The 14,708-nt window shown below is 41.6% G+C and overlaps 1 protein-coding gene across 1 annotated transcript in view; it reads left to right on the forward strand.

Moving 5' to 3' along the window:
* Positions 1–1,639: 1,639 nt before the first annotated feature.
* LOC113013106 (contactin-3-like) overlaps positions 1,640–14,708 on the forward strand; it is a 46,688-nt gene continuing 33,619 nt past the window's right edge. Inside the window, exons 1-4 of the mRNA XM_026153729.1 lie at positions 1,640–1,890; positions 4,560–4,699; positions 5,456–5,591; positions 12,921–13,096. Coding sequence (XP_026009514.1) covers positions 4,645–4,699; positions 5,456–5,591; positions 12,921–13,096 — 367 coding nt within the window. The 5' untranslated portion in view covers positions 1,640–1,890; positions 4,560–4,644. The remainder of the gene's footprint in view (positions 1,891–4,559; positions 4,700–5,455; positions 5,592–12,920; positions 13,097–14,708) is intronic.

The raw sequence follows: 14,708 nt of genomic DNA on the forward strand, positions 1-14,708 counted from the left end.
TGAAATCGCTCCTCCTCAGAGAAAGAAAGGAAACAGACCCGAGGAAAGGCAACTGACGAGTAATTCCTATTAGACAAACACGCAATGTTACAGAGCAAAAGAGCAAAATTGCAGATTATCCCCTGATGTTTGACAAAGTAATTATTCTCTTTAACAGAGGGTCTCTGGGGTATTATATACTGTTTCTATATTTAGATGCATTAAGCTTTTCTTTTTATATTAACCTATAAAAATCAAATGACAGAGAGAGCACAGGTGGAACTAATAACATTACCAAGTGCTACTGCAATAAATCACTCCAACATGATGCAAAGTAACTACACAAATAAAATCAACCATTTTTTTTATAACTGCACCTGTGCGCTACCTATTACAACATGTCAAAATATCTGTTCTGAGACAAAGGTGGACATATATTTTCACTACTGGTGTGAGAACAAAAATTCTGTTTTGGACATTGTTAAGCGAATAGTTCGGCACGGTTTTCAAAAACTCTTTCAGAAAAGATGTGAATACTGGATGAATGAGTAGAGAGAGCCAGCAGCTTTTAAGCTCGTTTAACACAAAAACAGAAGTGACATGTTTAAAGCTCAGTAATTAACACTTTGTCGTCTCCTTTGTTTAATCTGCACAAAAACGGCAGTGTAAAAAAACACAAGTTGCTGCTCCTGCCTCGTTTCAATCTCATTGTGGTTTAGGAGGTTTGGTGCACTGTGTTACCCCGAACCAGAGGCTCTCTGCCTCCTCACTGTAGCTTCATTGTTAATGGATAGATATGTTTCAGAACCTTCTTATCTATCTATCTATCTATCTATCTATCTATCTATCTATCTATCTATCTATCTATCTATCTATCTATCTATCATTTTTGGCTTTTTGTATTTGTACACTTTTACACATTTTTTCCTTATTTATTTGTCTAATATGTCTCTAATTCACTCTTTCTTGCAGACCCCTGTGCTTCTGTAACATGTGAATTTCTCCCATTGGAATTAATAACGTCTGTTTTGTGTCTTTATCTATCATTCTCAAATTAAAGTTTTCCTATGCAGCGGTATAAATTAAAGAAGTCTGGCCCAAAATAAAATAAACTTCCTGATACTTGTACAAAGCTACTTGTCATTTTAACTGTTTATCCAAGTTTTGTGTTTGTTTTCTGATTAATGTTTTCTGTCATTTCTAAACACTACACAAACAGGCACTGTGGGAGAATTAGCTTAATTTAAACTAATGTCTGTAGGCTGCACGTGTGCCAGGAGGACTGTACCAAATGAAGACGCAGGGGGGCGCAGTTCCCCGCCAGGTGCGCCTTCTTCCCTGCCTCCCTCCCCGCACCACCTTCCCATCCCATCGCTGCACGTTCTGGCTGCTTTATCGACCTTCTCCCCGCCGTGCAGCCCACTCCTCCTTCCTTCGCGGGGAGAGCGGGACTCTGACGCGCACAATAAATCATCCTCGCGAGGTTCCTTTTTCAAGCCCCATTTCATACTTACTCGCACTGGAGCGCAGACACGGGCGAGAGTCAAGCCTCGTAACTGTGGATGTAGCAAATGTGATTCAGCACAGCAAACAACGTGGGTGTTGTGCGTGCGAGCGCGCGCGCGCGCGTGTGTGCTTTTTCTTTTTTTCTTTTCTTTTCTTTTTTTGGTGGGGAGTGGAGGAAACGGAGGAGGAGGTGGGTGAGAGGGGCGATATGAAACGCGTGTGTTTATGTCTCCTTCGTTACCCGTTATCTGTGACTGACCACCGGCTCAGTTTCACCTGTACGAACGACCTTGCAATTGCGACCGAAATTCTTCTAACGAGGTTTCCATGGAGGAGCAGTTTGTCGTTTTATCCGTGAGGGCTGAATTTGGTTCCTATTGGTGTCAAGATATTTCGGGATAACAGGTAAGACTGTGTAATTTATATAAATAGCGACGGGCATGCTGTTGCCACCACGTCGGCCTGTTTTTATGCTGTTCCCGACAGCACCGTCTGCTCCTAATGCCTTTTATTTGAGAATAATTGTTTGTTTTAGACTCGAGCAACGTGACGTGACCTCCCAACTGCGGCCAATTCCTGCACACTGAGCAGGCTGATTTTTTTTTTTTTTTTTTTAAAGAGGCAATCTAGAAAGAGGAGACTTCTTTTTCTTTTCTTTTTTTTTTTATTAAGGAGTTGGCTCCAACATGCCTGCCTTTCTTTGTCAAAGTGATGTAAGGGGTGCAGTTAGTCACAGCCTGGCATTTCAGCCCCCTAACTGCTCCTGTGGTACTTACCTGGTGTGGTGCCACACTGCAGCTCACCCCGTGAAATAGAGCTAACCTACAGGCCAAAGACCAGTACATTTTTTAAGGGCTGAATGGGGCTTGGGTGGACTTGCATGCACTAAAACATAGAAGAAAGAAAAGTAAGAAACGTGTAATTACGGTTCTTTTGGCTGTATTTTAAGTAAAAAAAAACAAACAGAAAAACTTCAGAAGTAGCAGTAATTATGGGCTTTATCCTTTATGCGATCCACTGAGTGCAAAGGTGTACACACACACACACACACACACACACACACACACACACACACAGTTTCTACCTTGCAGCGTTCACAAGGTAATTGCATACTTTAATGCCACAATGTCAGCTGAACAATCTGTGATGAATGCAGCTCAGGCCTTCAAACTAAGTACACTCCTACTCTTTCCAGCTGGGCTGTTTGTTCAGTCAGCATGTTACTTGGATGCAGGCAGAGTGTGATGTAGGTGGTAGATATGTGTTTATACATTTATTCTTTTTTTAAGTGTCAGTTAAGCCAGTGGTGTATTGGTTCCAGAAAGTACCCTTCTTGATTGAGACCGATCCCCCCCAAAGCTTTCTCACCACCTTCTGTCACCATCCTGTTAGCACCATTATTGCAAGCAGTGTGAATGTGTGCTTGTGTGTGTGTGTGTGTGTGTGTGTGTGTGTGTGTGTGTGTGTGTGTGTGTGTGTGTGTGTGTGTGTGTCTGTGTGGGTGGGTGGGTGGGTGGGTGGGTCAGCTTGCATCTGTGTGTGGACAGCTCTATACAGCATGTGTTACGCTGGTGTAATTCTCTAATCCTCCAATTTGCATTTTTAAACGATTTATTGGATGTGTAGGGGGAAAAAAGGAACACATGTAACTCATGTAACTCAGAGCCATCCCTGTAAAACCCCGCTGCAAATGCAAACCATGCAACATGCGAAGTTGACTGTACTGTAATACCCTCCATACCTTTTACACACACCAATTTTCAGTCTTGAGATGCCAGCACTTTACACTGTGGGCCTATTACTGAGGTAAGGCATGCAGGAGTCTTCTAGAGAGGAGGCATACCAATCCAATTTAGCAGACTTTGGGAAGGGGGGGGGGGGGGAGAAAACATGAAAGGTAGGAAATAAAATCTTGGCTGAGACCCCAACGTGTCTGATTTGACATGCAGGCAGCTAACAAACAATTAGACCCTCCATAAGTAGCACTCTGAACCAGACTCGCCTTGGGATTAGACCACAAATGAGCCGCACGTCACAGCTTATGTCTTCTAAATGGAAAGTGAGGGTGTGTGTGTGTGTGTGTGTGTGTCTGTGTGTGTGTGTGTGTATGTGTGTGTGTGTGTATGTGTGTGTGTGTGTGTGTGTGTGTGTGTGTGTGTGTGTGTGTGTGTAAGCTGGCTGGCTGTTACATGTGTTTCGTACATGGTGAGAAAGCAACTTTAGTGTGTAGGTGTGTGTGGGCTGTGTGACATTTAGCAGATTGATGTTATTATCTGCCCCTGCCCTTAATACGGCCGCAACACCTCTTGAAGAAACTTGTATTTTCAGACCCGACTTATTCATATACGCTTCCCTTTTATGCGTGCGCAGAGTAATGTACACAAATCTTCCCATACGCTGCGCACTCGTAATATGTGTATGTGTGTGTGTATGAGACCGTTCCCTTATTTGCTGTGTTATTGCCTGCTCTTCATTGTGTGTATGTTTGACATTTTGTAATTGCATCATTACGCGCTCAGTCCCCTCCTGCAAGAAGCGCGCGCATCGCAATTTGCAACACATGCTACAAGCAGTCAGACTCTTGCCCTTGATTACGGACCTGGGTGGAATGGCTTCCTCATCAGGCTGTCTTGATTCACCCCAGCATGTGGGAAGACACATGCTGCTGTGGGTGAATCTAATTGATTGGATGGCACCCAATTCCCAGGTCCAAGTCTCCTCAGGCAGCCAGAGAGTGAATCTGTCCAAGTGAAGGATGAGCCTAGGCGTTGGTTGCTCCCCTAATAGATTGGCATGGACTTCCTCCCATATGCCTCTGGTATCACCCTCAGACATCTCCGGGTTCAAGTTGGCCACACTACAGGGCGCAAAGTGACATTGCCTGGATCATTGCTGATTAGAGATGTGAGGGCTATCCGGCACCAAACTGTTCCTCCAGTTTTACAGTGATTATGTTTCCGCTGACAGAAAAATTCTGACACTTCCCCTGTCTTAGCTTGATAGGTGATTAAAAGATGTTACGCTGTCAGTGGTGGAGTTTTTGGTATTTTACAAGGAGATTCTCGTTTCAACAGGTCAAGCTCCTCTCTCTCTCGGAGAACACAAGTGCCATTTCAAAGCTTATTGGATGAAAGTCTCATTTACCCCTGGCTGCCAAATATGACGTTGCCATGGAAACAGCTTCTACTGTTATCAATCATCGACTGTTTGACAGGTAAACTACCTTTTTTTTTTTTTTTACGAGTGATGGATTTTTGGGGGGGTTTCTGGTGCGTGCGCACGTGTGTGTGTGTGTGTGTGTGTGTGTGTGTGTGTGTGTGTGTGCGTGTGTGTCTTCACGTTTGGACATTTACAGCTGTGGAATGAGACAAAAATAGTGTCAGAGAGGATGATGGCTCAGGTTTATAGGAGCACTCTGCAGTATTGGCTTCCACTCACAATCCAGACACAATACTCTCAATCTTCGTCATCACTTTCACCTGATGATGAGGCGTTTTACTTTTCTTTTCCTTTTTCAGACAAAAACACTTAAGTAACATAAAAAGAGAGTAAAGATTTCCCCTTCTGCTGGGAATGATTTTCTTTGAATAATAATCATGTAATGTTTGTATTTACCAAGCATAGACAAAAAGTTTGTTAGTAAATGATTAAAAAAGTTTTCTTGTGAATTTGTTAAACTAGAGGTGTGTATTTTATTTTTTTTTAATGCTGGAGCAGTGACACTTTTAAAATGACAGAAATGGCTTCCTGGTACCGGGGAACGCTGTGAGAAGTTCATTTTTTAAAAATCTATTTGTTTGCAAGAACACTTTGCAACACCCGCAAAGATATGAGACTCGCTTCCCTGTTTTAAAAGCCTCTTTATGACACTTTTCCATCTAAGAAAAATCAGGTAATAATGGAGTCCCGACTCCATTACAGTGATTTCTATTCTGTCTTCATGCTCACGCTGGAACTGTGTCTCTGTCAGATTGCCTGGACAGTGGATCATTCCATGGTCCGAGATGGAGAATGGAGCCGGGTGATTTGTTCATTCCCATTGACTCCATAGAAGAGGAAGCTACTCTGACTTGTGACGCAAAGGGAACACCATCTCCTCAGTACAGGTAGGAGCACATTCACGTTTAGGTTTTTATTCTTCAGGTTTTCAAAAATGTTAGTTTGGGGTTATTAAAATGGGTGAAAGACTGATTTAGAAATCATTATTTGCAAGATTTCGTTGGGTTTAACGTAGCAGTCATTTATAAGAAGTCGAGCTCAGCAGAATCCCAGCAGCTCAGCTGATCTCAACGTTCGCCATCCATACATTTAACTGGCAAATCTCACTTAGGACTAGAGCTGGGCGATATGAGATTTTTTCATATCACGATATGTTTTTTTCATTTCAGGCGATAACGATATCTATCACGATATAAGCCAAATAACTATATTTGTAAGATTTAAATGTGCCGTTGCTCACAAGTAAAATGTGAAATAATCAGCAGCTTGTTTTTATTTAAATATTTATTTCCCATAATAAGTTCAACAGGGTAGATGTACTTAAGGAACATGAGACTTTTTCAGATAAATAAAGGCAAATATTGCAAACTACACAAAAGGCAGCTGCTAAAGCGTTTAAGTTTCAAAATAGAACAAACAAAACAGACTAAATTGTCAATTCCACTTAGAAACAAAATATTAATTCTAAAAATAAATCTTAGTTTGTTTTACAGAAGAACAGACAAAACTGACTAACTTTTGTCAATATCAAATAAACTGAGAACTAAAAGGAAATTCTCAATCTGTCCTTGTTGTATAGCTTAGCTTTTCAAACAGTTTTAACAGTTACTTTAGTCTGACAAAAGCCGAATGACGAATTAGCGCTTCCAGTCAGAGACTGAGGCTACGTCCACACGTACACGGGTATTTTTGAAAACGGAGATTTTCCGTTTTCGTTTTAAAAAATAATCTCGTCCACACATAAAGGCAGAAATGAAGGAAAACGCTGCTATGAACATGCCAAAGCAGCAGGTGGCGCTAGATTCCTAACCGTGCAGAAATGTTGGCCAATCAGAAGTCTAGAAGCCTTGGTGGGAAAAAGTAAACAAAGCTGGGGCATAGAAGCAGAACCGAGTCGTATGTGTGGAGGGACAGTAAACACTGCAGAGAGTAGAATTAACAGTAACAGTCTTGTAGAAATTCATTTCACCGAAACAATAACGTGGCGCACAGTGTGACGCATGCACCAGTTTATTGTATTTCCAGACTTGCTTTCAGCACAATTTACAGTGCACGCTACTCTGTTTTTTGTCAGACTTGAAATAGCCGAAATACCTTCACCCTATGGAACTTCTATGGCTCTTCCGTTCGACAATCTCTCCGGCATTGGAACCATCATCTGTTTTCTCTTCGGTCACGCTCGGTTGATTTTCCTAGTCGGCACACTCATTTCCTCCATTACGCGCTGGCTGCATTACCCGCTGGCTGCTTCCCAAACAAACACACGTGCGGCTTGGCACTTGTGCTGTATGTAACAAGTCACGCGACGTGACGCTGCGGCTGTGATTGGTTCGGCTCTGCGCTACTGAATTTGGATTGGCTGACCTTTTTTTTTTTTTTTTTTTTAAGAGGACAAGAGCGGCGAGGTCTATCGCGATAGCTTAATTTCTCTATCGAGTAAAAGTTATATCGCGATACATATCGTTATCGTTCTATCGCCCAGCTCTACTTAGGACACACTATTAAAGCTGCTTTAGCCAGCCCACGTTTGCCTCATTCCCCAATGTTTGCACCTGCAAGGCGCTTTGCAACCCACCTGCACCCCATCACTTCGTCTTGTGCTGTACCTGACTTATTAAATGTCCCATCTATAGTCACTGATGCATGACTCTGTGTTGGGTCCCGCTTGTGCTCACTTCCAGATTAGTACATTCATTCACTCATGGGAGTGAGATGCCAGAACACAGCTTTCAAATATAAACTGATGGAAATAAAGATCCAGCGTCCTAACTGAACTGCAGTTCAGTTAGCACATTATCAACGCCGTATTGCTCTTTTGTTTAAAATAACACAGGCGGACTCGTTCTCCACCTCATAAGCAGTTACTTGCACTTTCTCCACTCTTTCGCGTTCATCACCGATGGTATTTTCTCAACTGTCAACGTCAAAAGAGGAGCTTGTTTAAAGTAAATGATTAGTTGAGCAAACATAAAAGCTGCATTGAGACATGATCGCAATCTAAATGGAAAAAGAAGATGAGGGAAAGGAAGAAGTGATGTACTCATCTGGATATTCTCAGTGACTTTTTACCCCAGAAAAGAAAAGTAATACAGATGCAGACACCTTTTTATACTCCTGGCTGCTCCCAGCTTGCCATTCTTGCAAAGCCAATTTAGATTATAGTTTTCATGCAAGCCGCTTTCCTTTCTATTAATTTTCTTCAAATTAGACTGAAATGCACATAGACACTCTGTGCAGCAGTGTCATTATGGCTTTACTAATTCATATTGACTAACACACCACCAATCTGCCTCTTGTCTTACCAGATAGTATCTTAGTGACACATGTGTAGCATCTTAATGATCGTCTCTTCTTATAAAACACAATGAGGCCGATGCAGGTTGCTAGACACCGGTTGGCACCAACAGACATTGATTACAAGTGTCTTTGGCGTTCGACGTTGGAATTACTGCAGCACAGCCGGCGCAGATGAAATGAATGACAGTGGTGTGGAGTATGTACATTCATTATTTCAGGCTCTTCACATTCCCCATCTAAGACCAGGTATTTCCATGTACTGATTAAAGGTGAGATGAGCATGTTTAACGGGGTGTCTTGTCACGCTGGCTGTGCTAGGCTCTGTATGCCCTCAGCACCTCTCTGGCTCCTCTCTTGAAGTGTAAATGGGCTCACACTGCTCTCTCCCATCCCCCTTCTTCTCTTTTCCCCCTTTTCCCTTTCCTCTGCCACTCCTGTCATTCACAGAGATATGAGACTTTCATACTATGCGCACAGCACTGATTTAAAAACTCGTGGGAGAAAATCAGATCTTCTATAGAAAAGCATCGTTGCTGCTGCAGGCTATAAAAGTTACACTGTGTGAGTGTCTTAAACGTAAACAGAAGGTGACTTGTCTACCCTTTACTTGACCTGAGGTTTGAAGTCTGTGGCTCTAGACCGGTAGATCATCCAGAATACTCGGATTTCTCTGTGGTCAGACAACATGTGTTCACAAAATGAGTTTCAAGCGGAGTAATTCAGTTTTCCAGTTGCCATTCAATCACCTGCCCTATGTTCGTGGCACCACTGAACAGCAGAGGCACTTCAGAGCAGGTCAAAAAGAGGTGAAAACGGTGGCTAAGGGATTAAGAGCTGAATGCAAGAGTGGACATGGACACCTACACAAACATGCAGGCATGTACTAGTCATTCCAGCCCTTTAGGTGTTCATCGTAAGCCACAAGAGTAATAGGGTTAACCTCATTGCATACAGTGACCAAGCTGCATGTGTATTGATCGGCCACAACATTAAAACCACCTGCCTGATCTTGTGTAGGTCTGCCTCGTGGCGTCAAAGCAACACGGTCCCCTCAGAGCATGGACGTGGGATTTCTGGGGAAGTCCTGGCATCAGGACATTTGTAGTCGAGTCTTTCTTCGCCTTTCCGTCTCCAGCGACTTCATCATCTTGTTTATGTCTGTCTTTTCGCACAAATGTTTCTGTTATGCTTCCCTTTCTTGGCAAAGGAGATATTTTGCTTTATTTTTCAAAGTTATTTGATGTTTCTGAAACCAGTGGGAAGTTTTGCCTGCCACTTCAAGTTTCTGCCCTTTTTATTGCTTTGTTTCTGCAGCACAGACGGTTCATGAAGAGTCATATTTCATTAGTTTAAAAAACAAAGGTGTTATCGAGCGCTTGCTTTTTTTTTGCTCAAGTTGGTGGGAAAGCTGTCAATCAGGCTGTGGTGTCAAATAAACAACCACTCTCTCCTTTCCAGGATGTCCACATACACATATACCATAGATGTGAGAGCAAATTGATCTGCCAGTCTGCATTCTGTGTAAGCAATCTATGTGCAGCGCTGTGGAAAGATTTCAGGCAGAGAGGCATTGGTTAAGTCACAAACTCCTTGTGCAGCATGATAAACGTGCACTGATCAGCCATTAAAACCTCCTCTATTGTTTAGATGCATCAAAACAGCACTGACCTTTTTGGGCATGGATTCAGGACCTCTGAGTCTAGCTCATTGGTAGCAGATCCTCGAGGTCCGCTGGGTTAAGAGCTCTTATTGGATTGGGCATCCCACAGATGCTTGAACAGATTGGGATATGAGCCCTCAACTTTTCGAAATATTACCTGACGGAGGTGCATGTGAGAATGCAAATGTCCCACGCAGTGGGTTCTGGTTTGCACAGATTGTGAGAACAGCACAGATAATACCCTGGTGAATGCACAGCTAGCGAGCCCTATGTGCTGCTTTGTGGACGCTCTGCACAGGAAGATCTCTACTGTAAACCAAACTGAATATTTCCAGCATCGAGAACATGGCTGGCACGAGCGATCTCCATGTGTACTGCATGTGAGAGAAGACGGCATCTTCCCAAGTACTGCCAACTTTTTCCAGAGTTAATGTGTGAAAACGATTTTTGTAATACTCCCAAAATGTTCCCACCACCTTTTTTTTTAAATGCAGTGGAGCGCATTGCTCTACTGAGGCTGGAGGAAGCCACTGCAATTGTCATGAGTCTGCAACCATGTAAAGCATTAAAGTAAAATCCACATGAATTCAGTGGTGCATTTTAATGACCAGTGTTATTCCAATGTTGATATTGTTGCACCTGATCGCTAATTATTCTTTAAGAATGTTTTCTTTTTCTTCTCTCTTTTACTGGGAAGCGAAACATATATGCTTTTGAAAAGTCATCCATTGTGTTTCCCACATGTCTGTTGCCACTTGTTGCCACTTAAGTAAAGCAAGAAAGGAAGTGTTTTGCTAAGTGAAAGAAAGGGTTATGTTTTTTTCTTAAACACAAACAATGGAACATTCTTGAAAAGTGCTCTGTCCTTGAACCCATCAATGCTCAGCTTTTGAATAGCATTTAAAAGGAGATAGAGTTTTTGCGGTGGCGGGGAATGAAAATGAATAATGAGACTTGCTTGAATCAATGAATTAACCTTAAGTTTTTAAGAGTTCTTTTAGGTGCTTCATTTATTTGATAGCACCGTCGTAACCTGCTTCACAGAGCTTCTTCTTTTTTTAATTCTTCCTCCTGCTAAGTGTTGGAAAGATATAATAAAGGGTGAAAAGGAGTTTAAAAGGCCTCCTTTGATACATTGAGCCATTGTTACCTCTTGCCAGGTGGTAATGTTTAGTCCTGATGGGGAGTCAAAGGTGGAATAATATCACATTATGTAAATCTAATGTGACAGAGACGAGGTGATTATGGTTAGACTGATGATCATTGTCCAGAATGGCTTCTAAAACCTTTGTCCTCCGCTCCCCTTAAATAGCGAAGGACAGCTTTGTGTATGATACCCCTAGATTAAACTTTAATGATCCCTGTGGGGAAAATGGGATAACTGCAGCAGCAAGTAGTAGCAGAGCTAAATAATGAAAAATGGAAAAAATACAACACCGTAAAGAAATTTGCACTTCAAGGTTTATACAGACACAAAGGACATCTGTTAGGTGAGTAAATTAATGATATATAGACATGGCAGCATGATTACGGTACTGTTAGACTGCAGGTACAAAAAAATATGATTCGCTCAAGCAGCATACAGTCTCGAAAAACAAAGTACACTCTCTTTTAATCCTAAGGTGGTAAATTTCAGCAGATAATAAACTCATCGGGTCCTTATCAGCTTCGAAAGTTACTTAAATACAACCTCAGATGTAGAACAATATATGATATATTGTTTATTTATTTTAACAAAAATAAGCTAAAATGCAGAAACATTTTGGTTTCTGCAAAATGTTTCTGCATTTTGGTAATAACTATAACCACAATAACATGAATGAATAGTTTTTTGCGTGACTTTATCAGTCTCTCACATTGTTGTGGAGGAATTTTGATTCACTCTTCTTTACAGCATTGATTCAGTTCATCAAAGTTTGTAGACTGTTGTTTATGCACAGCTCTCTTAAGGTCCCACCACAGGGTTTCAGTCAGCTTGAAGTCTGGAAGAGTTCATTGTCGACTCACTGACAGCTGGTTTGAGGTGTTTGTGCTGATATTCGGCGTTTGGTTTTCTCCAAATGTGGCACAGTGCAATGTGGCCAAACAACGGTCTTGCCTGTCCACAGGACATTGTTTCAGAAGTCTTCTGGTTTCTGCAGATGCAGCTTTGCAAACTTTAGCTGAGCAGCCGTGTTATTTTTAGAGAGAAGAGGGTTTTCTCCTGGCAGCTCTTCCAACCAAGCCATACTTGCCTTTTTCTAATTGAGTTGTCATGAACTTTAAATTTTAATGCTAACTCAGATGTTGCTTTGAGGTTTTTGCAGGTCACCTGTCTGACCTTGGGTGAATTTGCTGGCATTCCCACTCCTGGGAAGACTAGCAGCTGTCTTGAGTTTTTTCCACTTGTGAATAATCATTCTTACTGTAGAATGATGGACTTAAAATTGTGGGGGAATGTCCTTTAGACCCTTCCTAGTTTAATGGTCAGCAGCTTCTCCCAGATCACTGCTGATGTCTTTCCTCCTTGGCATTTTGCTAACACACACCTGAACTTTACAGACCAACAGACTGCCAAAAATCTTTCTTTTATAGAGGTGCTTACACTTGCTGATCATCACTTAATCAAGTGGACTGGATTAGCAGCACTTGGCTGTTTCTCATCCTCTTAATTCCTGGGGAATCAGTAAGGGTGTACTTAGTTTTTTCATGCTTCTGCATTTTGCTGGGGTGGGGATTTGTTTGTTTTTTTCAATATATAATGGCATGGCATAATATGTCGTCATCTGTTTGTCTGAGCCTGTAGTAACCTTGTATCAACTTTGAATCAATTAATTTTCATTGTGTCCTGATGCACGAGCCTTAGAATTGAAAGAGGGTGTACTTTCTTTTCAAATGACTGCAAGCATAGTTTATCAAGTTGATGCACAGAACTGTCCATAATTTGCTGGCAGTCACACATGTATCAACTCCATTGTCCTTAACCCTGAACACAACACAGTTGTGTTTGCAGATTTGTTTGTTTTTAAGGAAGTTTAATCACAGCCGAAAAGAATCGTTGGCCAAAGTCCTAACCACAAGAGTTCATTTCAACTAGCAACCTTTTAAAATCCTCGGCACCATCGCAAATCACACCACATAAAGTGTATTATTCTTATTCCAAGTGAGTTACCACAGTGAATTGTGTTTTCCACTCACCTCCTGTCAGACCACCTTGGTTGGAAGGAAGAAGGGGGACTGCGTGTTTTGCCAGGGACTGATGGTGTCTTTGCCCTCACAGATGGTCACTGAATGGGACTCTCATAAATCTGGGTCTGGATCGTCGGCGGCGTCTGTCTGGGGGCAACCTCATTATAAGCAGCCTGGACCGATACCAGGATGTAGGGATGTACCAGTGTATGGCCTACAACACAGTAGGAGCTATCCTCAGCAGAAGAGCAAGTCTTCAGTTTGCCTGTAAGTTACAGTCAGAGTTTTAACTACAAAAAACCACGGGTGTGTAAATGCTCTTAACTACAAATAATGCAGACGTACACTAAAATGGAAGCGCTTTATTTGCAGTATTTATCAGCACGCAGCAAGTTCAGTGGGGAGCCGCATTAAATGTTAACGTAACATGGGAAGAATCTGAGTGCGATGACGCTTCCTTACTTATGGTCATGCAGACTAAGAGTTGCTATTTCACTTTGTGTTGTTTGCTTCAATCAGAAGTCATTCCAGTTTCGTTGGATGCACTCTGGGGTAAAGTAGTCTACCAAATTGCACAAGTAGTGTTTGAAGAATAACTTAATAAGGACTGGAGCCAGAAAAAAAAAAAAAAAGAACAGAACACAGCATACCTGCACTTTTATGAAAAAGGAAGAACAAAGCAAATGAATATAAGCTGCAGTGCAAACTATACTACAATGCATTGCTACAAAAATAATAATTTAGGCAGTAAAAAAAATGTACTTTCACATCACGTTCCTGCTGGTGAAGCAGGTAAACAACTCAAATGAATAACCAAATGAATACTTATTACTTCTATACTATTCATTAAGGCTTCCTTTCATGCAGATCGCAACAAAGCGCCTTTTCACACCTTCACTCGGTGGTGGTATCTTGCCGTGCAGATGTTTTGGGTCTTTTTTGACAAGCTTTTAAGATATGGGATGGTCAGAAAAAATGGAATAATGACATTTTAATAACTTAACAACAATGACTTGAGAATAATGACCGGATAATGGATAATCTAACCTCTCTGAAAAAAGTTTGAGTCATTTTATTAACCTTCAAAGGAGTCTCCAATGAAAAACTATAGTTCTTTTTCTTTTTCAGATTCTCTTAGCAATATTTGGATGCAACACAAAAGAATAATAACAAGAAAAAAATATTACTAGGTACATATACCTTAAGGTGTAGCTCAATAAAAAAAGTTTTCAGTCGTTTCAACTTTTTTCTTATAGTGTTATGAGCTCTTGCAGCATATCTCGTCATGGTATATTAATGTCTTGGTCCCCCTCAGGCAGTTTTTGGGCAGCTATTTTGAAACCACTATAAAATGAATAGAGAGAGATCCAAAAGTTCATTCTTACAATGGACAAACTCTACCTTGTAAAGCACTGATTTAAGAAAAAACTGTAAAGGTTGAAGTATGAAGTTTATAATGCCTCAAATTGTAATTCTGCTTGGCACATGCAAAGTTGCACAGCCTTACAGACTTCATCACGACTCAATTCAGAATGCAGATGTAGCGAATGGCTCTCGCTCCTCCCACCAGAGCCTTGAACATATGCCAGGCTAATTTACACGATTCATACAGAGGCTATGAACCGTCATGAACCTCTTCTGTGCACGAGCCGCAGTTCAGCAACACGATTGGCTCGTGTGTTTACCTGTTCAGCCATCTCTGCTGCTGCGGGATAGATTTCTATTTGAGATTCTGTGCTAAGTCAAGTCTTGTGATTTCAGCGCTTACACAAACATGTACATAAATTAAGTTAGTGGCGGGTTTTCACATCCAAGTTCCTTTTTTTCACAAAATGGCATATCGCTCATATCTCATTCAGGCCCTGGGTTCAGCAGTCTG

Source organism: Astatotilapia calliptera, chromosome 20, assembly GCF_900246225.1.
Source record: "Astatotilapia calliptera chromosome 20, fAstCal1.2, whole genome shotgun sequence".
NCBI classification, from domain to species: Eukaryota; Metazoa; Chordata; class Actinopteri; order Cichliformes; family Cichlidae; genus Astatotilapia; species Astatotilapia calliptera.